Source organism: Ixodes scapularis, unplaced genomic scaffold (genome assembly GCF_016920785.2).
Source record: "Ixodes scapularis isolate PalLabHiFi unplaced genomic scaffold, ASM1692078v2 PGA_scaffold2__306_contigs__length_199485367, whole genome shotgun sequence".
NCBI lineage: Eukaryota > Metazoa > Arthropoda > Arachnida > Ixodida > Ixodidae > Ixodes > Ixodes scapularis.
Window position 1 is genome coordinate 71,902,327 of NW_024609857.1, and position 21,618 is coordinate 71,923,944.

At 44.1% G+C, this 21,618-nt stretch overlaps 2 protein-coding genes across 4 annotated transcripts; both read left to right on the top strand.

Annotated features, from left to right (window-relative positions):
* Positions 1 to 1,384: 1,384 nt before the first annotated feature.
* LOC115320892 lies at positions 1,385 to 16,842 on the top strand. Of its 3 annotated transcripts, none has more exons than XM_040215952.3 (9): positions 1,385 to 5,936; positions 10,010 to 10,196; positions 10,568 to 10,831; positions 11,490 to 11,564; positions 13,795 to 14,015; positions 14,166 to 14,325; positions 14,470 to 14,568; positions 15,408 to 15,528; positions 16,041 to 16,842. In XM_040215952.3, the coding sequence occupies exons 2-8, from the start codon at positions 10,010 to 10,012 to the stop codon at positions 15,503 to 15,505; spliced, it is 1,104 nt and encodes a 367-aa protein (XP_040071886.1). In that variant the 5' UTR covers positions 1,385 to 5,936; the 3' UTR covers positions 15,506 to 15,528; positions 16,041 to 16,842. The 3 variants fall into 3 exon arrangements, with proteins under 3 accessions (XP_040071886.1, XP_040071883.1, XP_040071891.1); XM_040215949.3 differs by having other exon boundaries at positions 15,408 to 15,467; positions 16,041 to 16,841; XM_040215957.3 differs by lacking the exon at positions 15,408 to 15,528 and having other exon boundaries at positions 16,041 to 16,839.
* Positions 6,379 to 9,164, top strand: LOC120844370. Its single transcript, XM_040216125.2, has one exon. The coding sequence runs from the start codon at positions 6,487 to 6,489 to the stop codon at positions 8,497 to 8,499; it is 2,013 nt and encodes a 670-aa protein (XP_040072059.2). The 5' UTR covers positions 6,379 to 6,486; the 3' UTR covers positions 8,500 to 9,164.
* Positions 16,843 to 21,618: the final 4,776 nt, after the last annotated feature.

Here is a 21,618-nt window from a genome sequence, read left to right on the forward strand (position 1 = left end):
TTAGCTGAACCGAACCGAAATATTCGTCGATATCTTGGAACTGTACCGGGACTGAACCGGAAAAAAATATAACGGTAACAAGTTCAAAACTGTTCACGACAATTCTTTTTTTGTTGTTTTATGACAAAATGAACGTTTGACAAGTTAAAATTGGCAGCTGTATTTATATTGTGGGAGTGTTTCGAGTCAAGAGACAACCAGGCAGAGGCGTAGATGGGTTCGGCGTATTGGCGACGTGAGCGATGGAAAGCGTCGCTGTGGTCGGCCTGCCACAATTAGCTGAATGCTGACCATGACGTCAGCAAAGGATTTCTCATCGATGGAAATAAGAGTAATCTAAGAACTTCCATTTTGACAGTCTTGGCAGTGTTGCCTTCAGAGCGCAATGATTTCAAGCTTCCACCATCCTAGTTACAAACACCATCGAACTTGCTGTTCGCAAGGTAATGACGTCAGGAGAGGAAACCATAGAAGGCGCCACCAAAACATCTCGCCGCCAATAGCGATCTATTCTATCAGCCAGCTTCCTCGCTCGCGCCGCTGGGCACGCAACTGTGCCCGCCAGGGATGCCCTCCCCCTAGAGAAGGCCAGAGCAGTGTGCTGGTCACGGTGTAAGCAAATACTTTAAGGAAACTCATGAAAAAGCGCAAGCAGACGTGATAGACCTGTGCGCCGGTCAGACGACGGCGGCGGCGCCCCGAAGCAGACGAACTTGTGCGGCGGCGGCGACGGCGGCGTGGAGAAACGCGTTGAAGCGGCGTTCGCACAACGCTCAGCGTGCGGCGGCGACGCAGCGCGGCGGCGCGCGGGCCTACCACGTGACCAGCGGCGGCTCCCGCGAGCGCCAACTATAAATTCGTATAGCGCCGTAAATATAGCTCTAAAAATTTTTTTTCTTCGTTGTAAAATCGTTTTATGACATCCTTTTGCCATCTAAGCTGTCTAAAAAAAATGTTTTTTTTCCTTTGCATGTGTCCTTTAACGTTCCTTCAACATTCAGAACACCCAGGAAATGTTCGCACGACATTGGATGCTACGTGGGCAGCCCTGACGGAAGGGAGGTCCAGTCAGTCCATGCGTAAGTGCACGTGGATGTTCGCGGCGGCCGCGGCGGTGTCGTCTCCGATTCCACCTAAAGCCCCTTCATGTTTCAAAAGTAGCGCAAGGTGCGTCGATGCACGAGGTACGTGGAACGCGCTACCCTTGGGAAGATCCACTGGGAAGATCATGGCGGCACAGCGCAGCAAAGTGTTTAGCGCACCACTGACCCAGGTAGCACAAAACATTATAATAACATTATTTTTTTGTTGTGTAAGTTGAAATAACGTTTTGTGTTAGGTGTAAATGTTACGGCAACGTTCAAATAAAACACTCAACGTTTTAGGTATGTTATCAATGTTGGTGTAACATTCAAATTAAACATATAACGATAATGTTGTGTACGACACATTATAACAACATTCAATACATAACTGTAAAGCAATGTTGTGAGCACTAACATTAATGTAACATTTAGTAACATTATGCTCCTAACATTATTCTGAAGTTTACAATGAAACATAGTAACAGTGAATGGAGAACCATGAAATAATGTTGCAAGAAGTAACACTGAAATAACATTTTAACATATATTTCCAATGTCATTTTGAAGCTTACAAGGAAACATAACATTCAATGCAAAATAGTAAATAAATGTTAAATAGTAATACTGAAATAATGTATTGGTTTGATCACATATCTGTTTTTCAAACTTCAAATAATTGTTGCAAATACTTATATTCAAGAAATTGTTTGACAATATTGTTTTTAACATTATTTTGAAGTTCACAATGAAACACAACATGCAGTAACAAGTTATTTATTGGTGTAACATTTTGAAAAGAGTAACATTTTTGCAAATGTTGTAAGAAAATGTAGTACACTATTTTAGTTTCCGATTTTATTGAAATGTAGCGTGAAGGTACAAAAAAATGGCAAGCGAAATGAAAATATATGCTATGATACTTTTTTGCATTTCTTGTCTTTTGCCCTATAAGGATGGAAGCATTTTGATTAAGCTTTTCTGTAGCAGCTGCTAACTCCAAACAATGGAAAATCTTGGATACCTATATGTAGAGCCCTGCATATCCGCGGATTACCTGTGGATATCTGCAGTAAACGGGCGGATGCGGATGAAAATTAAACAAATTTTGGCAGATTGCAGATTGGATGGCAGAGGCTGCGAATATCAGCGGATACGGATTTAAATTTTTGCCCAGCGGCATTCAGTTCGTCGACTGACGTCTCATCTACAAATCGTTTCGTCGAGATGAAACGTTTGATCGAAAGGCTTCTCCTGTTCGTTTCATCGAAAAACCTGAGATGTTTTGTTGCACACAACCTTGCTATTTTTGTAACAAACTTGTTGAGTCTCGCCTGGATTACAGGGGAGAGGGGGGCATGGTTTGGTTAAGCTCGCTAGCTTTTAGCAGCTTGGTGAAGAAATGCGTTGTCGACAAAACATTGCAGCGGCATGTGCCCACAAAACGTACAGCGTCGATGAACCGTTTGTCCATGAAAAGTTGTCCACCGATACATATTTCCACAAAAACGCGTTTCGAAGAAACAATAGGGATCCTAAGAAAGATCTGATTCTCACTGAAGATCGCTTCAGTTAGTGTGTTTCCTCTCGTCAAAAATGCTACCTTTAAAAAAAGTAAAGATTGCAGGGCATCAATTGTCCCAAGAAAGCTAGCACATTGGCAGGGAAAGAGCTGTAACTTTTTCTGGGCAAAGAAAACTTCAAACGTACAAGTCACAAGGAAGTAAAGAAACGTCCCCCTCTTCGCAAAGAGTAGTGTGGTCATGATTAAAAACAAAAAGTGCCTCGACAGCGAGTGCGACCCTGTGGCACCACGGTTTGTAAAGTTTCAGAGTCAACAGCGAACTTGCATAGGCAGACGGTAAACTGCCTCTGTGTTTCTTTTTTGTATGCTTAGAGCCCTAGCCAAAACGCCTGGTAGTTCATGTTCGTCCAATTACGACGCCAGTGCGTCGTAGCCGGACTAATATGAACCTCTATTACTTTTTAATTGTTTAACAGAACTGTAATGTCATATTTAGTATGCCCTTTTTTAACTTTTATCCTTCAAAAGTATGCGTCCGCATAAAATAGGTGTTACAAAGCAAAAAAAAAAAAAAAACATATATAACCTTTTTGTGCGCTCCTTCTGGGCAGAGTGTCGCGGATTCCTAGGATGATCACATAACTGAGATGATTTTTCCTAATCGCTTTTAATATAAATCCGATGAAACTGATAATGATAAAATGACACTTCCTTTGAATGGCGAGCCAGATTTCTTTGGTACAAAGATAAGCAAACAGCTTAAAAAGTGTCATTTCTATTTTACAATGAATGCCTGGATTGTGAGTCGGATCTGGTTCCACATTTTGCGGATGCGGTTCGGATACGGATACAATAATGTAAAAAGTATGCGGATACAGTTTGGATACAAAGTATGCAGATGCAGATCGGATACGGATACAATAATGTAAAAAGTTTGCGGATACGGTTCGAATACAAAGTCTGCAGATAATTAAACTGTTATCCACGCAGGGCTCTACCTATATGTAAGATCTAAATGAAATGCAGCGTAAAGATACAAAAAAATGGCAAGGAAAATTAAAATATGTGCTATGCTACTTTTTTGAAAGAAAGACAGCCACAAATAGTATGTGCTTGTTTCACTTGTTTTATGTTTCACATTAATAGATTCACTTCCCTTTACCAGGAAGGCCTGAGGGAAGAGGAGGTGATTATATAGACTACGGAGCTTGTGGATAAGTGAAGTGATGATGTGTATCACGAAAGCGCTTTCATCCCTTCTTCATAAACAGTCAGTCTCTCCGCTTGCCAGCTTGATCCTGCTAACGTTTCCCTTGCCCTCTTGAAGTGACCTGCATCACCCTACGATTTACTCCAGAGGTGCCCGAAGGTGGTGGATTAATTACTGAAGTATAGAAACATGTGCCTCTTTAAATAAAAGATTTTTTTTCCTATGAAAATTTTTTTGTCATGCTTTGTTTTTCTAAATGATCAAAAATGAATCTGGGCATTTCTGGTGTTTATTACGACTAAATAAAGAGTGGGATGGGAAGGGAATGAAATTGGCAAACATAATACTTGTTTCATTTGGCCAGAATGAATGTCTGTCCCAAAATAATTAGTTTTTTTTCTTTTCCCTTATTTGAATTAGATAGAAGTATGATATATTTACTGCACTATGTAGGGAATGTACACATGTGTGCTGGTACTGTGGGGAGGCTGGCATCCATGCAACTATGTGTTTGAGGTTCCTTCGCCGTTCACATGTGAACTGAGACAGTACAATCAGGGCAACTCCTGCCCCTCTCGATGAGATCCTGTCTTTCCGGAAGATGCTAAACTTTTGGGTGTCAGCAATTTGTCCTTCGAATATTGTATCATCCAACCAGGTTTCTGAGACCCCAAAGATTGTGTTCGGCGAAGTTTCAAACAAGACAACGAGGTCCGAGTTTGTTCTTGATGGATAGAGCGTTTGTATACCGGATGCCGATGTGTCGCCGCTTCCTCGGTGCGGGAGGAGTACGTCGGTTACTAGCGTCACTCCGTTTTGTGTCCCGGGCGATGGGCCTGGCAGTTTCGTGGGGGGAAGGGGGGGGGGGGCACGACACCGGTGGATATGGGTGCGGGGTGCGAGTCATCGGAGGGAGGAAGCTGGCATGAGCCACAAAACCAGTGCCCGGCGAGGAGGCCAAGCATCGGTAGGCGAGTAGCGACAGCCCTTCACACTTCCCATGGAGCCACCAATCACACAGGTCACATTTTAGGGCGGCCACGTTGTTGTAAACCGCTTTCTCGCAGCTCGGGGAGGTTGGCGACGGCCTGGGATTTCGATAGATGTTCCCGGCAATCAGCATGAGTCATGCAATCGGCGCAGTCGTCCAGGCAGGCCTAACCGCGATGAAGCGGATGTCCGCACTTTCAGAAGTGAGAGAAGCCGCCGCGCGGAGTTGAGAAGCATTGTGCACCTCATCGGAGTGTTCCCGGAGCTCGACTCTCTGTAGAGAGGCGACCAGCAGAAGTTGCAACCATGTCCGCAAGCACGTCATCCCTGAAGACTATAATTTTGCTGAAAGGTTCCACCACCGTATTACACATATGTGCGAAATCCCGTCAAATATGCTGAGAAACTGTTTGATGCGGTCTCTCTAAAGAGCCAACGAAACGTTGTAAATCTCTTAGTACAAACACAAAACACGGCAGAGACGAAAAGGGTACCTTTGAACTTGAAGCAAGCCCATGGTCAACACACGCACTGCACCGCACAAAAAGACCATCCGTGTGCGCTACTTTTAGAGCGTTAACAAGCAAAGCAAGGCGTAAATGAGTAAGAATCGTTCCGTAGAACCCGTAGAACCAGATCACAACAGCCGCCATCACAACCCTAAATATACAAACACAGTGCTGCTAGACTTCTTTTCTTTGGTTTTGTGAGTTTGTCGGGTGTGTAAATAAGTAAAGTCTGATGAGTAAATTTATTAATACTATACACTACAGATATTTTCTTCTTGATGTGTTCTACTTTTAAGTCACAAAATAAAATATAATATAATTTATTAACTACAAAATGCATACACGGTTGGTTTAGCCTATTTTAGACCAATGGCTTAGGTTGGCAACATACGTTCCCGCCGGTTCAAGTGGTTCAAGTATGGTTTAAGTTTGGTTTAAGCGGTCTAAGTTTAAGTTTGTATCGCGGCTCGCACAATTGTGGCTCGCACGGTTCTGACCTGACAACCGTGGCTCTGAAACATCGTGAAGACAAGTTCTAGTAGTTACGGTTCGAAGTGCCTAACGGTCAGGCTGCGTAATCCCACTGTGGCACCGACGCACCTGCGTACCCTGCGTGAAACGTAAGTAGCGGTACCTCATTTCCTTTAGTGATGCTGCTCACTTGCTTAACCGACGGGATCTCGCATATTACGTTTGTGGGTATTCCTGTCTCGGGTACCCGAAATCGGGACGGCTCCTTTGGAGCCTTTGGATCCTTTGGAGGTCGATATCTGACCTCAACAATTCCGTCTAGGACCGGAATTCGGTGCCGGTCCTAGACGGAATTCAAGGCGGTGCGTTGTAAGTGGCAGAGCTTCGCTTTAGGGTGCCCATTATTACCTAAACCTCGCACATGCTCGTGAATGTGCGAGGCTGGTTAGGTAATAATAGACAAGAGTAATTATTTGAGGGCTCTACAGTGATTATTATTTTGAAGAGCGAAGCGCTGCCACTATGACCCGGACGAAATCCGGACAAAATTTTCTAGCGCAACCAATGACTATGATAAGTGGGCAACCATGTTCGCCGATTGCGCGCGATTTCGGTTACGCCAGACTGCGCGACTCGCGATGCATGATATCCCTTTGTGATTGAACGGTGCTAAGAGGAAACGATCTCCTGGTTCGTAAAATGAAGCGACAGAGGCGAGCATTTGATGACGTGTGCGACCGACAGAAGAAAAGAATTATTGCCGAAAACGTGCGCGACCATCTTGCGGACATTTTTTCTAAGTCTGCTCCGGACGAGAGCGATGGAAATTCTGCGGTTGACGGATCAGACGACAGCAGTGACGGAGCCAGGGAGGGTCTGAGCGCACCGCAAGTCGACGATCCCAGAGATCCTTGCGCGAGCACATCAGCTTCCGAAGAAACTGAAACTCATTTGCCAATCTCAAGTGCAGATGAGTTTACTTTGGCAAGCGAGCTGGCCACCTGGGCACGTGAGACCAAAGCCTGCGCATCCCATCTTAGCAAGCTTTTAAAGATATTGAAGAAGTATCACCCGGAGCTGCCTAGTGACGCAAGAAGCCTAATGGGGACACCAAGATCTTGCAATGTGAAAAACATGGGAGCGTCCGGCCTCTACCACTATTTCGGAATCGAATCGTCACTAAAACGAATGATGAGCTCAGGCAGCATCACTGGAGACACCATTTCGTTGCTCATCAATGTTGATGGCCTGCCTATAGCGAAAAGTTCCAGCAAGCAGTTCTGGCCCATTCTTGCATCTGTCGTCGAAAGCTGCGATCCTGAACCTTTCGTCATAGCTCTGTTTGTTGGAGACAAGAAGCCGGAGAACTTGGATGACTACCTTACCGATTTCATTTCGGAGTTAAGCACATTGCTGGAAGAACACGTGACCGAGGGCGGAAAGGAGTGCGTAGTTCGAGTGCATGCGTTCATTTGCGATGCGCCCGCAAGGGCATTTCTGAAGTGCATCAAGGGCCATGGGGGATACTTCAGTTGTGAAAAGTGCACCCAAGAAGGCACCTTCTCTGAAAGCTGCCGGAAAGTAATTCTTCCAGAAGTCAGCAGCCCCCTACGAACAGACGAGTCGTTTCGAAAGCAGGATCAGGAAGGGCACCATCATCGACAGTCCCCATTGGTCGAGCTACAGATTGGCATGGTAAGCCAATTTCCCCTCGACTATATGCATTTAGTCTGCCTAGGCGTTATGCGGAGGCTTCTACTTCACTATTGGGTGCGGGGACGACCTCATCGATCAAAGCTCCCACCACGTGCACAGACTAGCATCTCAACAATGCTCATGAAACTCCAGAGACACACCCCTCGGGAGATGGCTCGGAAGCCCCGGAGTCTTCATGAATTAGAGAGATGGAAGGCCACTGAGCTACGAAACTTCCTCTTGTACTTCGGTCCTGCGGTTCTAAAAGACCACATGGAGAAGCGCTACTACCAGCACTTTCTCAAACTGAGCATTGCAGTGTCAATCCTGTCAAGCCCACGACTCTGCCATGAGGAGATTGATTCTGCAGAGAAGCTGCTTGAAGAGTTTGTTTCTGATGCTGGGGACCTGTACGGTGAAGGCATTTACGTGTACAACATACATTCTCTGCTGCATCTTACTGCTGATGTGCGGAGGTTCGGTCACCTTGACTCCTTCTCTGCGTTCCGGTTTGAGAACTTTCTGGGTCAACTGAAGCGAGATTTGAAGTCACCAAATCGACCATTACAACAGATTGTAAAACGCTTAGAAGAGCGCAGTCATGCTGACTTGCATCCTAGAATACCACCGAAGCAGCAGGCATTGTTGCAAAAGCCGCATAATGCCGGACCAGCACCTCCAGGATTTAAGGGAGAGCAGTATCACAAGCTAGTTCTTCAAGGCATGGTTCTGGAAGTGAACCTACCAGACTCATGTTTTCTGATGGAAGATGGAAATGTAGTCGTCGCAACAAATGTTGTGTCCCGTGATGGAGAGATCAAGATCTGTGGCCAGTTTTTCAAGAGATTAACAAACTTCTATGCCGGCATTGTTGACACAACTGGACTGTGTACTTTCAGGGCTTCTCAGGTTTCGTCTGCAAATGCTTTGTGGACTGTTGAACAGGTCAAATCAAAGTGCTGCTGGCTTCCTTGTGGGGGTGAATTTTTGGTTAAGCCACTCTTGCACACAGGATAGCTCAGATAAGCAATATCTGCCGTAAATGTGCTCTCACTTATAGTGTTGTTTTAATGAGTATATAATCATCACGAATAAAAATAAAGTGTGTGTGCTAATGTCTTTGGCATAAATTATGTCTTTATGCTAATAACTGCTAGGGGATTTTTAAGGACATTTCTTCTGATTATAAGGCATCTGTAGGTTGAAAATTGAGGGATTAGAAAAAAGCTGCTATAAATAGAACTGTTTATATGATGGAAAGACCAAAATAGAAAAGCTGTAAGGTGAATGTCTAATAAAAGGTTAGTTTTCTTTTGCTCATGATGTGTGCTCACTACTTTAGCTCTTTAAATGAATGATAATGTGATTATCCTTTGACTTGGTGATTACACGTAACTATTGTCCCAACTGATAGATATCCCAGCTAAGATGCCGCAAGTATAAAAAGACTGAACACTCTACGCCAGAGGTACACAACCTTTTCGGGACTGCGAACCCCCAAAGCTTCTGAGTGCCCTCCGGCGACCCCCGCCTTAACTATTTTTGGAGCTCTCCGAGGCTCTGTAGCCGCCAGACATTTCCCCACAACCTCCAGTCTGTGCACCTCTGCTCTACACAAGTGAAAACCACTATGTTGTTAGCAGGTGTCTTGCGAAACGCAAGAAAGACTTGGCAAACTTTTAAATATCAATTTTAAGACCAGCAGGATCAAGGTGTCAACTGGCAGGCTTTAGAAGTCTTGAGAAACAGCCAACTGGGGTGTTTTGAACACAATACACTTTGTTTGCTTCCTTTTCTAGCAAAGAAAGAAAGCCCATGAAATATAGGGTGGTTCAAGCCACCAGGCTCGATCTGAAATGGACCGTAAAAATCAATGCCTGCACGTAACAATCTAAACTTTTCGTCAGCGGTGTATTTCACAGGTCGGTTTTTTCTTGTAAAATTATAAAGCGTAGTTCTCGTTCTGTAAAAAATAAGGCCAAGAAACTTGCCAGGGTCTACGGCGGGCAGCGACGTAAACGAGAGGGGTTCATTAGCGGGATGTGTTTGGCATTCGTATCGATAGATGGCGTCGGGAGCAGCCTCCGAAGTTGCAGCCGACCAGTGAAAGAAAGCAGACGACACGCAGACGAAATCCGTTGACAGCAAAAGCGCCACCGTTATACAGACACGTTTTTTTTACTCTAAGTTTTGCTTTTATTGTCCGCATTTATTTTTTAACCGAAGGTACATTTCAAAAAGATTATGCCCATTTTAACAAACCACGGTGGTCACGAGCCGTTGCGATAAGGAGGGAGCGCCATCTATCAATACAAATGCCAAACACATCATGAGTTTTCTTTTGTTTTAGTTTTAGTAATTTTCACCTTCATAAACCATGTACACAGCATTCATATTTTATTTGGTTTCATCAATATTCGATTCATGTTTGATTTGGTTACATCACTATTTGCACACCCCTAATCTTGTTACTTCATAAAACTTGTAGGTATGCTCTTTACTGACGGTCTCAAATTGAATTTTCTAGATGTTCTCGGTCGCCCATTTTATGAAGACTGATGACGTGGCCGTGGTTCCAACACGCTGGATTAAGAACGGGACAGCTCCCTGGCCACCGTTTAAAAATACTGCAAAAGTGAACAGTGCAGTGAGGGACAGAACGGAGCCAGGCAAAGACTGGCCAAAATTTGCCTGCAGGGTCATGTCATATACAGGTAAGCTCCGCCCTGAACGTCATTAGTTTTTTTTTTTCATTCTGAAGAGAGCACTGCTCTATTGAAAGTTATTACAATCCACACTTTCGCAGAATCTACAAAAGAGAAGGGGGTTTGGTTGTGAAATAATTCTTAAAGTACATATCATATCTGACTCCCTTTTTTTAGTTACTATGGTAACGGTACTATAGACCTCCCACTGCCTATGTTAATAGGACACATTGGTAACAGCTTGATAGCTACAAAAAGGCAGCATATGCTTCATTAGCAGAAGCTACGTACAGCTTAGACAAAACTCAGCAAAATATAATGCCTCACATTCAACGCACATTTTTTATTAATTCATTATCTACATAACATCTGACTTGCAGACAGTTACGAAGTTGCCCGCAAGAGGTCCATAAAGGCGGAGGAAGAGTCCGACCTTACATCGGAAGCAGAGACATCGCAAAAAAGAATACGGCGACCTCCGACATTTTTCGATGACTACCTCACTGACAGCAGCGATGAGGAGGGAGTAACTGAAGAACCACCTCCAGAAGGTGACATTGAATTTCTCGCTGAGCCCCCACCGCCACCACCTCTTCAAAGAAAAAGTGGAGCACATTGTGGAGGAGCAGGCCAAACTGATGGTGGCAAGTCCTTTTTTCTTACACGTGTTTTGAAGGAAATGGTTTACATGAACAAATACTAGTGATAAAGTGAAATGCACAAGGTAATCAAAACAAAACTACAGATCATGTATTTCACACTTCGAATGTTTGTAATCTAGAGTTGAGAAAAGGCCTTCCTAGACCCACGTGCAGGCTGTTATGTACACAGTGCGACACTTTTAGCATGAACATGACATCGGCGCTTTTTTGTGCTTTGCTCAAGCTGTGAAACCCTTATGGGCCCTTTTCACCGCATTAGTAATTTTGGTGATATCACCTGATTTGTGTAAGTAAAGCGAGTAAACCCGACGATGTTGTGCTTGTGCTAACAGCGTCGCATAGTGTACAGTATGGGCATGGTATAGATCAGGGGTGGGCAAACCGCGGCTCGCGAGCCGCATGCGGCTCTTTGCTGGTCCAAGTGCGGCTCGCGGATCCCTCGTAAGAGGACTCCCCCCCCCCCCTTCGCCCCTTTCCGCGTTTCCCCAAGAAAAAAAAGAAGAAAGGATTCCAGAATAAAGCACACTGCAGCTTGCAGTTTGACAGCCTTGTACTCCCATCCAAGGAAATACGCAACTGTGACATAGCAGTTCAACTGCTCATCCTTGTTATTACTTATGCATTGCTTGTGGTTTTTCAGATGACTTGGTGTTGCCCAAAGGAAGACCAAAAAGTGCATCTTCTTTGAACTGCTCTGCTGAACCTTCAAGAAATGGCAAGTATATTTTGTGACTGACAGAAGAGTTAGGATGTATGTGCACTTTTGACACATGAACCTGTAAAAAGTAACTTCACTTAGTTACAAGTTTCTGGAAAATGTACCTAAAATACAGCAGGGGTGGAATAGCTGTACCATTTGCGCCAGACGCATATGTCTGCGCCATCCTGAAACATGTTGTGGAAACTGCGCCACAGCCAATACCTCGTGCCATTATGCACCAAAAGAATTGTATTTTGTCTTGGTTCCGGTTTTTATCGACCCGATTCGCAACAATGAGCGCATTTAGCTTGGTCGGCCTTGCACTCCTTTGCTCTGTTTATTCTCCCTGTGTATCTCGAGTCAGAAGCGCACGAAAAAAATTGGGGGTCAGACTCCAAGCGCTACACCACCTGCTTCTGGATTGTTATCCTTCAACCATAAGCGGTTAAAGGGCAACTCCGCTCAATTCCGAAGATTTCGGGATAATGAGTGATTTCGAATTAAAAAGCCCTAGTAAAACACACTACGTTGTTTGCTTTGCGAAAAGTGGGCTATATATTTTTAAATCTAATTTTAAACACGAGCTGAAATCGAAACCGAAACTTCGGCTCTGCCCGGCAACATTGGCCTCGGGCCGCCAAGTACATGGCCATCACGTGGTACGAGATGTCACGTGATCCTCGGCCCAACGACGGGCGGGATTGGGGCGGGCGTGTGGCAGGCGCGAGTGTCGTCTGCACCGCACTCTTCGCCACGTTTTGGTGTCTACGGCATTCGACGACGTCTGCACAACTGCGGCATAAGTCTGCGCACATGGTGTCCGTGGTGTGGATGAAACTCCGAGAGACAATAATCACAATCGGTGAGACGACGACGGCGGTTGTGACGCGGAAGACGGCGGTAACGGCGGGCGGCCGGACGGCTCCCAAGAAACGCGCTGCGCGGGCGCGTTACACCAATCATGTGGACACCGCTGAGCGCCGAGAGGCAACGTTGCTGACGTCATGCGCTACGCTCGCGCGGAGAAGTGAAAACAAGCAAAAGGGGGCCATGATAATGACGTTTAGCTCAATGTTGGCTCCGCCCATGCCATAGCCTTGACTGCGCTGTTGGTTGCGCCTGATCGCCCGCTCAAGTCAGCCGATTTCGACAACTTGGCGAGTTGCGAAGTTTGCCGGACCGTTTAAGAAACATTTAGACAGAACTGCGTCGTAACATTTCACTCGTGGTCTTCCTAGGCGATACTGAAGAGGACTGCATTGTTTTTTCAAAACCAAAAATGAAGCGGAGTTGCCCTTTAAGCACGTCAGCAGAAGTGAGGTCGAGTCGTTAAGAGTCAGATTGCCTGAGGCTCTGCGGCCCGGGATCCAGACTTCAGCCAGTTGAAGACAGGAGCAAAAGATTCCTGTTAGTACTTCATCGTTAAAAGTTGGAACCGCATTCCCACAAGATAAATCGTGATTTGATAGAACTGAAATGCGGTCCAATCCGAAACCTTGCCGGCCAGCAGCTCTCATGCAAGCGGTAGATCTGCTTGGCATACTTTAACCTTGCTCCTGCTTATCGCCTCGAATATGATAACTACGCTTAATCATAGTCTGCTGCTTCGTTATTGAGTTACACAATAGGATAAATTCGAAATTTATTGCCCTGTTCCTTCGCGCAACTGCACGTTCGTTGCTTGCGCACGTCACGTGATTCGCGCATGTAATTACTAAGACATAAACTGAAGTGCAGTGAAAACTTATCTGAGCTGCTCCTAGCCTGCTCCAGAATGTAGGTTCAGCTGCTCCCGTGGCTCCTCCCAAGTACATTTCATGAGTTCCAACCCTGTACAGATACAGATACCGAAAAATGAAAGTACCTAGGTTTTTATGTCAGGTACAACAAAGGTACCTAGATACCGATTTCGAGTTACTTGTACCTAGGTGCTTTACAACCCTGGCTGAGGCATGTCCTGTTTAAAAAAAAAAAAACTTTAGCCTTGTTGCTTTGCAGCATTGATGCATGCTGCACGTTGTAAGAATGGATAATTTGTTTGTGTAATTAAGCTAAGTGCTTCGGTAACGTGAGCAACAAGAGAAAAGTTTCTGTATCTTTAATGCTCTTACAGCTTTAAGCGATTAAAGTATTAACTCCTTGTCACCTTGAAAATGAATAAAGGCTTGTTTTTTTATCATCTTTATCGGAACACTCAATATTGATAAGGTTCTAACGTATTGCTCTTTTTTTTTTTTTTTTTTAGCTTTGGTCACAGTTCTTAGGGAACTTGAGTGTATTAAGGCACAGTTGACAAGCATGGCTACAATGTTGGCCAGAATACAGATGCATGTGAATGCTGATGACCCTACTGCCATGGCTGGTCCAGTCCATCCAGAAGACCTTCCAGTCTATCCAGTGAAGACAAGAGAGGAATTTGCCTTCCTGGAGGCTAGCTTAAAAAATGAAGCCATTTTTGCAAAGCTAGTAAGTTTCAAGTTGTTGTGCGTTACAGCCAAAGGTTATTATCCAGAACATACATGTACTGAAATAGTCATTGTTTTTCATCTTTCTTCTGTTCTTTGAGCAAGAGAAGCTTTTATGTGTGGCTTATTGTGGATAACTTTTGATTTCTAGGTGAAAGAGCTTGGCCAAATTGGAGGTAGAGATGTAGCCTCTACAACAAAAACGGTGTTTAAGAAACTTGTCGGAGATGAAGTTGCCGTCTTCTACAACAGAACCGGGCGAAACGGAAAGCAAGAAGCCGGGAAACTGAAGATCTTTAGCCTGATCTATGGTAAGAGTAATGTTTTTGTATCACTGTCTACACTATGGAGAGTAATGTGCTTGCATGCACCCGTCTTTTTTTTTTTTTTATTATTAAGTATTACTTTACAGTGATCGTTATAAAACTTCTGATAGCTGTGCATATTTTTTTCAGCTGCTGTACGTGTAACCCGCAAAACTGCAACAGACGACGAGATGGGCCGCGCCATTGGTGATTGGCTGCGCTTCGCCAACGTCCGGCTCCGTGCTCAAGGCAAGCAACAACCTAATCTTTGCAGGAAGGATACAAATACATTGAAGCTGATGATTAATCTAAAAATCTCCTGAGGCTTACAAAATGAAGAATGTAAACCATGCATGAGATCTGTAACACAGCGAAGAGTTCTATTGTACTATCGCTATACATTGAAATACAAAGAAGAGAGCTTGTGGCTTTCTACAAATGCTGCACAAACTGGCCACGAGCCAGCGAAGCTTGCACATGTGTAGTTCGACCAAGGACACTAGATTAATCTCCAACTCTTGAATGCCTTGACTGGTGCCTGGTGTGTAAGCAGTGTACTGAAAGTTATGCGCTTTGTGTTCATATTGCAATGTATTGCAATAGTACATGCTCACTTGTATCATTGCCCCTCCCAATCAAATGCACCAGCAGAAGCAGTGAGCACAACTACAAAATAACGAAGGAAGCTTTGTTTACAATAATTTCTTATTGGAAAAAAGTAAAAATTGGTTTTCTAACATACAGAATGTAGCAGCCGAATAAGAAAGTTCTGCACTCAGCTTGATTTTCTTTGTCTTGCTTTCCTAGAAAATAGGGCAGTAAAAGTATTTCTGACAGCCGTTTGTGGGACTGATTGTGTGTTGCTATTGGGTGAGGCCAGCTGAACATACAAGATGACAACACAGAGAAAATTAGACAAACACGATGCTGGACTAAACTGTTTAATGGAGTGCATTTTTATTCATTTACACAGGAGCAGGTTGGCCCCAGACGGGGCCAACTGGTTCTTTTGTAAATAAAGTATGTGGATGAAGTTAGTCCGGCATTGTGTTTGTCTCATTTTCTCTCTTCCTGTTTTTGTGCTGTAGGTTCATTTGGCCCCATCGACAAGCGCTGCACCAACAAGCTCAGCTCCGGGTCGTCACAAGGTGTATTTTGTCGCGTGTTTCAATGTTGGTTTGCTTGAGCAGGAGGACTGACAACTACTAGGTACAAGTGACTCAACAACAAATTAAAGGATTTGATAGCATGTTGGTGGGAGTTAAGAAACAAACAAAAGAGAGACACTTATGACAAGAGATGCCACGGGTGTACAGTTCAACTAGCAACATCAATAAACTACCACAAGGCATTATTTTATTTTTGCTAGTTGAGAGATGTACCTGTGTTGTCTCTTGTCATAAGTGTTTGCTACTTTGTTTGTTTTTTGCAATCAATTCACTGTTTTAAGCACTTGAACAAGATTGTCATTTTCTTTTAGTTCGTAGTTATGTGGGAAATCAGGTCAGCCTTTTTGCGGCTCTATATGAACTCTCTTTCCCACTAGGATATTTCTAGTACACCCTAATTTCTTGAGGGGTTTCCAAACCTGCAAACCATTGTCACAAAGCTAAATTTCGAATTAAGCTACACTGTTATGTTTTCCACGTATTATGATCATTTGCCACCTCAAATTTAGTTTCCGGCACTCTGTATTAATTATTTTCTTGTTTTGTTTGCAGCCAGAAAAGTCGAAAACATCCCATCGACAGAAACTGTGGTTTGACTTGGGAAGATGAAAATCAGTTTGTTTCAATTTTTTTTTTTTCTGTCTAGTCCTGTTCTAGACTTTCTTCAGCCTATTTCATATTCTATTGTCATATTTTACTTTTTAAAGTGGCAATAAGGCTATTTAATGTCTCGACTTCTGTTCTAGTCTAGTGACAGGCTTTACTGTGGTTTGACTTGGGAAGATGAAAGTCTGTTTGTTTTAATTTTTTTTTTCTGTCTAGTCCTGTTCTAGAGTTTCTTCAGCCTATTTCATATTCTATTGTCATATTTTACTTTTTAAAGCGGCAATAGGCCTATTTAATGTCTCGACTTCTGTTCTAGTCTAGTGACAGGCTTTAGTCAGTCCTTTCCGGCTTTTCTTTAATACGATACCGTTTTAGTAATCAAGTTTTTCTAACTGCTTCTACACATGGCAATTGTATATAGTGCCAGCTGGACATAAAAGGATTAGAGAGAGATAAGAAAGACACACCGTTGGACTAGCAACTGTTTAATCAGATCATCTTTTTCTTCATCTACGTTGAGTTTCTCTTCTTTTTTATCTACACTGCATTTGATTTAATTGAGGAGTTCCTTTTCTTCTAGTCTTATACTCGAGCGTCTCCTCGTCTTCCATTTGTCCACCATGGGTGCGGCCCCTCTAAGATACTCACCTTCCTTGTGGTGTAGTGCGATGGAAGGTATACCCACACACTTGTCCGCTTTTGCGTCAATAGCAAAGGCCTCCAGGATTTCTCGAGTGAACTTGTGGCGGTTTCTTGCCAGGATGTTTAGGCTAGAAAAGTCTGGTACACACAGGCACATATGACAATGGGCAGGTAGGTGCTCTGCACGCTGTGGTGGCCTTCACCGAAGCTGCATGTTCTCTCGTCTAGTCACTGATGCACCTTCCCTTCTGTCCAATGTAACATTGACTACATGACATGGGATTTGGTGCACAACCTCCTTCTCACATTTGGTGTACTTGGCAGTTCATTTTCTCCTTGTTGGCCCTCTTGTTTACATGATGAAAAATTGCACACAAAGAGACAAGGGAAAAACACAGAAGTCAGAGAGGCGCATACTCGCAACTCTGGTATATTAAGTGAAGAAAGAAAAGATGAAGCACGATTCATGACGGGGGACATCAACACCAGGGGGTAAACAGTTCAGTCATAGTGAGGTGTTCGCAAAAAGGCAACTTCTTTTTCGCTCAAAGCAACCGACGGCTGACTAACGCAGAGATCGGTCAGACTCAAGATGGTGAACGCATCGAGCACCTCGCGCGTTTGTTTATCATTAAAGTGCCCAATGATTGAGATTTTTTTCTAAAGATGGTGTGCAGATAGAGGTCTTACAATGCACCAAAAGGTTGACCTCATACAGTTTATGATCGTGCTCTCGCAGCCAGTCATTCAAACACTTTCTAGTCTGTCCGACATAGCATCTTCCACAGGGAAGAGGAATGCTGTACACTACGCTCAATGAACGAGGAGTGAAAGGCTGCACATGTTTTTTGTGGCGCGTGTCTTTTTCGCTTTGGCGCAAACCTTAGAACAAATTTGTCACATCTTTTTAGAGGCTGATAATACTACGGGCACACCATACCTACTTACCACTTGTTTTAGATTATGCGATATCTTGTGTAGATACAATCTAAAACAAGTGGCAAGTAGGTGTGCTGTGCCCACAGTAATATCAGCCCCTAAAAAAATATGACAAATTTGTTTAAGGTCTGCGCCAAAGAGAACAAATTATAAAAAACACGTGCCACAAAAAACATGTGCAGCCTTTTTTTTCCTGTTCATCGAGCGTTGTATACAGCATTCCTCTTTCCTGTGGAAGATGCTATGTCGGACAGACTAGACAGTGTTCGAATGACTGGCTGCGAGAGCACAATCATAAACTGTATGAGGTCAACCTTTTGGTGCATTGTAAGACCTCTATCTGCACACCATCTTTAGAAAAAACCTCAATCATTGGGCGCTTTAATGAAAAACAAACGCGCGAGGTGCTCAGGGCGTTCACCATCTTGAGTCTGGCCGATCGCTGCGTTAGTCAGCCGTCGGTTGCATGAGCGAAAGAGAACTTGCCTTTTTGCGAATATTCCTCTGCGACTGAACTCTTAACCCCCTGGTGTCGATGTCCCCTGTCATGAATCGTGCTGTCTGTCTTCTGTGTTCCTTCCTCGTCTCTTTGTGTGCAACTTTCCATCATGTAAACAAAGGGACCAACAAGGAGAAGACAAACTGCAAGGTATCTCACGAGACCAAGCACACCGAATGTGAGAAGGAGGTTGTGTACCAAATCCCACTGTCATGTGGTCAATGTTACATTGGACAGACGGGAAGGTGCATCGGTGACCAGACTAGGGAACATGCAGCTTCGGTGAAGGCCACCACTGCAGCAGGGGACCTACCCGCCCATTGTCACATGTGCCGGTGTGTACCAGAGTTTTCTAGCCTAACCATCCTAGCAAGAAACCGCCACAAGTTCACTCGAGAAATCCTGGAGGCCCTTGCTATTGACGCAAAGGCAGACGAGTGTGTGTGTGTGCCTTCCATCGCACTACACAACAAGGAAGTTGAGTACCTTAGAGGGCCGCACTTATGGCGGACAGATGGAAGATGAGAAGATGCTTGGGTATAAGATTAGAAGAAGAACTCCTCAATTAAATCAAATGCAATGTAGATAAGAAAAAAAGAGGAAGTGAAACTCAATGTAGATGAAGAGAAAGATGATCTGATGAAACAGTTCCTAGTCCAGCGGTGTATGCCTTTCTTATCTCTCTCTCTAACCCTTCTTTTATGTTCAGCTGGCACTATATAGAGCAATGAGCCAACTAGCTCAGCTTCAAGCTTCACCCGCTCTAGTCACCACTTCTACTCAGTTTCAAGCTTGTTTCTGTAGTACATACAGATTTGTCTTAAGTTATTGGCTTGTCATTTTAACAGCTGAGTCTAGCAGCATCCTTACTCGTATGTATATGCTTTTGGTTTAATTTGAAACAATAAATGTTTTAGTACATGTACCTGACTGATTTCATCTTTGCAAGGGTAGTAAATTGCAATTATTTCGTCTCAATATGTGCTGTGATGAAAAGGAGCTTGTTAATTCTAGCGTTTTTGTTAATAGTGTGCAATATTGTGCCTTTCACAAACATTCTTTTCCTCAGTTAACGGACATGCTACGATCAAGCTTCTTCAAAAGGTGCATACAGTCAATTCTCTCCCGTTATGTGTATTGCGCACTGGAGTCCGGTGGTTCATCTTCTGGAAAACATTGCTATGTATGTGAAAAAGGACCTCCTCGAAGACCCAGGACGCAATATTTTGTTGCAAGTCTTAGCTTTTTCAGCCCTCAGAAAAGCCATGTCTGTAGTGAAACACTGCCTGTCGTTGGGTTTCAAGGAGGTTCCTTTCCAACACCCTTCTTTCAGCTTTGACTACCTGCAGTTTTGTTGGTATGCAAGTTTATAAAACATTAGATTCACATCAAAGAAAATGGTACTGCTACACTAGCAGAATATCCACAAAATGTTAGAAAGAACTTTTCAGTTGAAGACAAAAGTATTGTAATCAGACGCAGTTGCTACCCATGCAGTTCGCCTTGTTCACAGCAGAGGCGTAACTGCATGGGTAGCGGTTGCGTCTGATTTATAATATTTTTGTCTTCGTCAACTGAAAAGATCTTTCTAACATTTTGTGGATATTCTGCTAGTGTAGCAGTACCATTTTCTTTGATGTGAATTTAATGTTTTACAAACGTTGCATACCGGTTGTAAAAGTGTTTCTCGAATGTTCCTTCAATGTTAATTTAACGTTTTGCAAACATTAAATTTATGTTGAAGGAATGTTTCCTGTGTGTTCAAATAACGTATGGAAAAACATTAATCTAACGAACAGATAAACATTGTGGAAATATTAAATAAAATGACATTAAGGACATATTTCAAACATTTGGGCCAAACAAAAAAATAACATTATTATAATGTTTTGGTGCTACCTGGGGAGCTAGAGTTTAGACGCCATGTTATTCTTAGAAGTGGTGCGCGGTACGTGTCTTGCGCATTTCCACAACAATGAATTTGGCACGTAGAACATGAATATCATCGATAGCCGAGACCTCCACGACGATAGATGGCTCTCGCCAAGCCCAGAAAACCTGTCCGCGCCGAGGCTATTGTGTTTGAGAGGAGTGGAATGTATTCCCCCTAGTAAAGTACTTGGTGTAAGATACACTCTTTAGGTGAGGACACGGCGGGGCTGAACGCGCGGCGCGAGGAATCAGATATATCATTCGTTCGACGGGCATCCGAAAGGATGCATCATTCCGCGGCCACCGTGCCCGCCGCTGACAGTGTCGCCGGCGGCCAAACGGCGAAACTGTGCGAGAGCGAAAAACAATAGGTCTGTTCGATTCGGCCATAAAGTTCTGAACTAGTTCTGTCCGAGTTCAGAGGAGTGCAGGAGTCGTGCAGCGGCGGCGCAGAACCAGTGCAACCGCCGCGCTAGGACTGGCGCTGTGATCGGCTTTCCGAGCGGAAGCGCGGAGTGTCGTCTGCATCGGTTGGCTCTTGTTTCTAAACTCCAAGCTGTATGCTATATTTATTTAGTCGCGGTTTGATGAGACCATTCATGTTTTTTTAGTTTTAAGGTATAATAACGGAATCGTTTCTGTGAATATTTTTTTTCGAGTGTACTAAAAACGTTTTCTGCACGAAGTGTGTTTCTGTCTGCATTTTTAACGGCCGTTCAGTTCCTCTCGTTTCCATAAGCGTTCGTGTCCTTCATATTCATTTCGGAATAGTAGATTCATTCCAAGTCTCTCGAGTTTCGCATTTCGACGATAGGTTCGCGGCATCAGGATGATTTTGCGTCGGGAGTCACTGGCGGCAGCGCGCGGTCGATAGCGGTCACCTCGAAGACGAAGGCCTGACGATAGCGTTCTGGCCAAGACAGTTATCGAACGTAACTTTGGCGTCAAGCTGAAGCTTTTATGCTGATTCTCAAGAAAGAACTGCATGGAACTACCAAGCCAATGCCGATCCTCGGCGTCGTTTTTCAAAGGCTCGTTAGTGGGCGTCCAGATACCAGCTGACAGAGCATGTAGTATTATGCTCAGCTACGGGGCATGCGAGGGCCAATGTACTAAATCCCAGACCTCTGCAATGTAGCGGAGTCGTCAGTATATGCATCCAAGAGCACCTGAAGGCGGGGACTATCAAGAGTGCAATTCCTTTCCCGTGTTGGTAAGGACGAATATCAACACTGTGGATCCCCAAATAGCATCAAAAAGAAACAATTTACGTGAGCCAGTATTTCAACACTTACAACATAGAACCAAACCTACACGAGCAGGTGCCTAAAACGCTTTCAGAATATCATAATCAATCGAATTCCTACTCTTGGTTAGGATCTCAATTCCGCGTCCACCGTGGGTACGTTCTTATAAATGAGAGAAAATGCAACGTCCGTATCGGCGTTATTGTTAAAAATCGCAGACATTTGAGCAAGAGCTGCGAAAAATGGCACCGCGAGCAGAGACGGA

Excerpts from the sequence above, each read along its gene's own strand:
- LOC120844370 (XM_040216125.2), top strand. The coding sequence starts at position 6,487 with ATGAAGCGACAGAGGCGAGCATTTGATGACGTGTGCGACCGACAGAAG.
- LOC115320892 (XM_040215949.3), top strand. The coding sequence starts at position 10,010 with ATGTTCTCGGTCGCCCATTTTATGAAGACTGATGACGTGGCCGTGGTT. Across the intron at positions 14,016-14,165 it reads AAGCCATTTTTGCAAAGCTA|GTGAAAGAGCTTGGCCAAAT; the intron begins GTAAGTTTCAAG and ends TTTGATTTCTAG. Across the intron at positions 14,569-15,407 it reads CGTCCGGCTCCGTGCTCAAG|GTTCATTTGGCCCCATCGAC; the intron begins GCAAGCAACAAC and ends TTTGTGCTGTAG.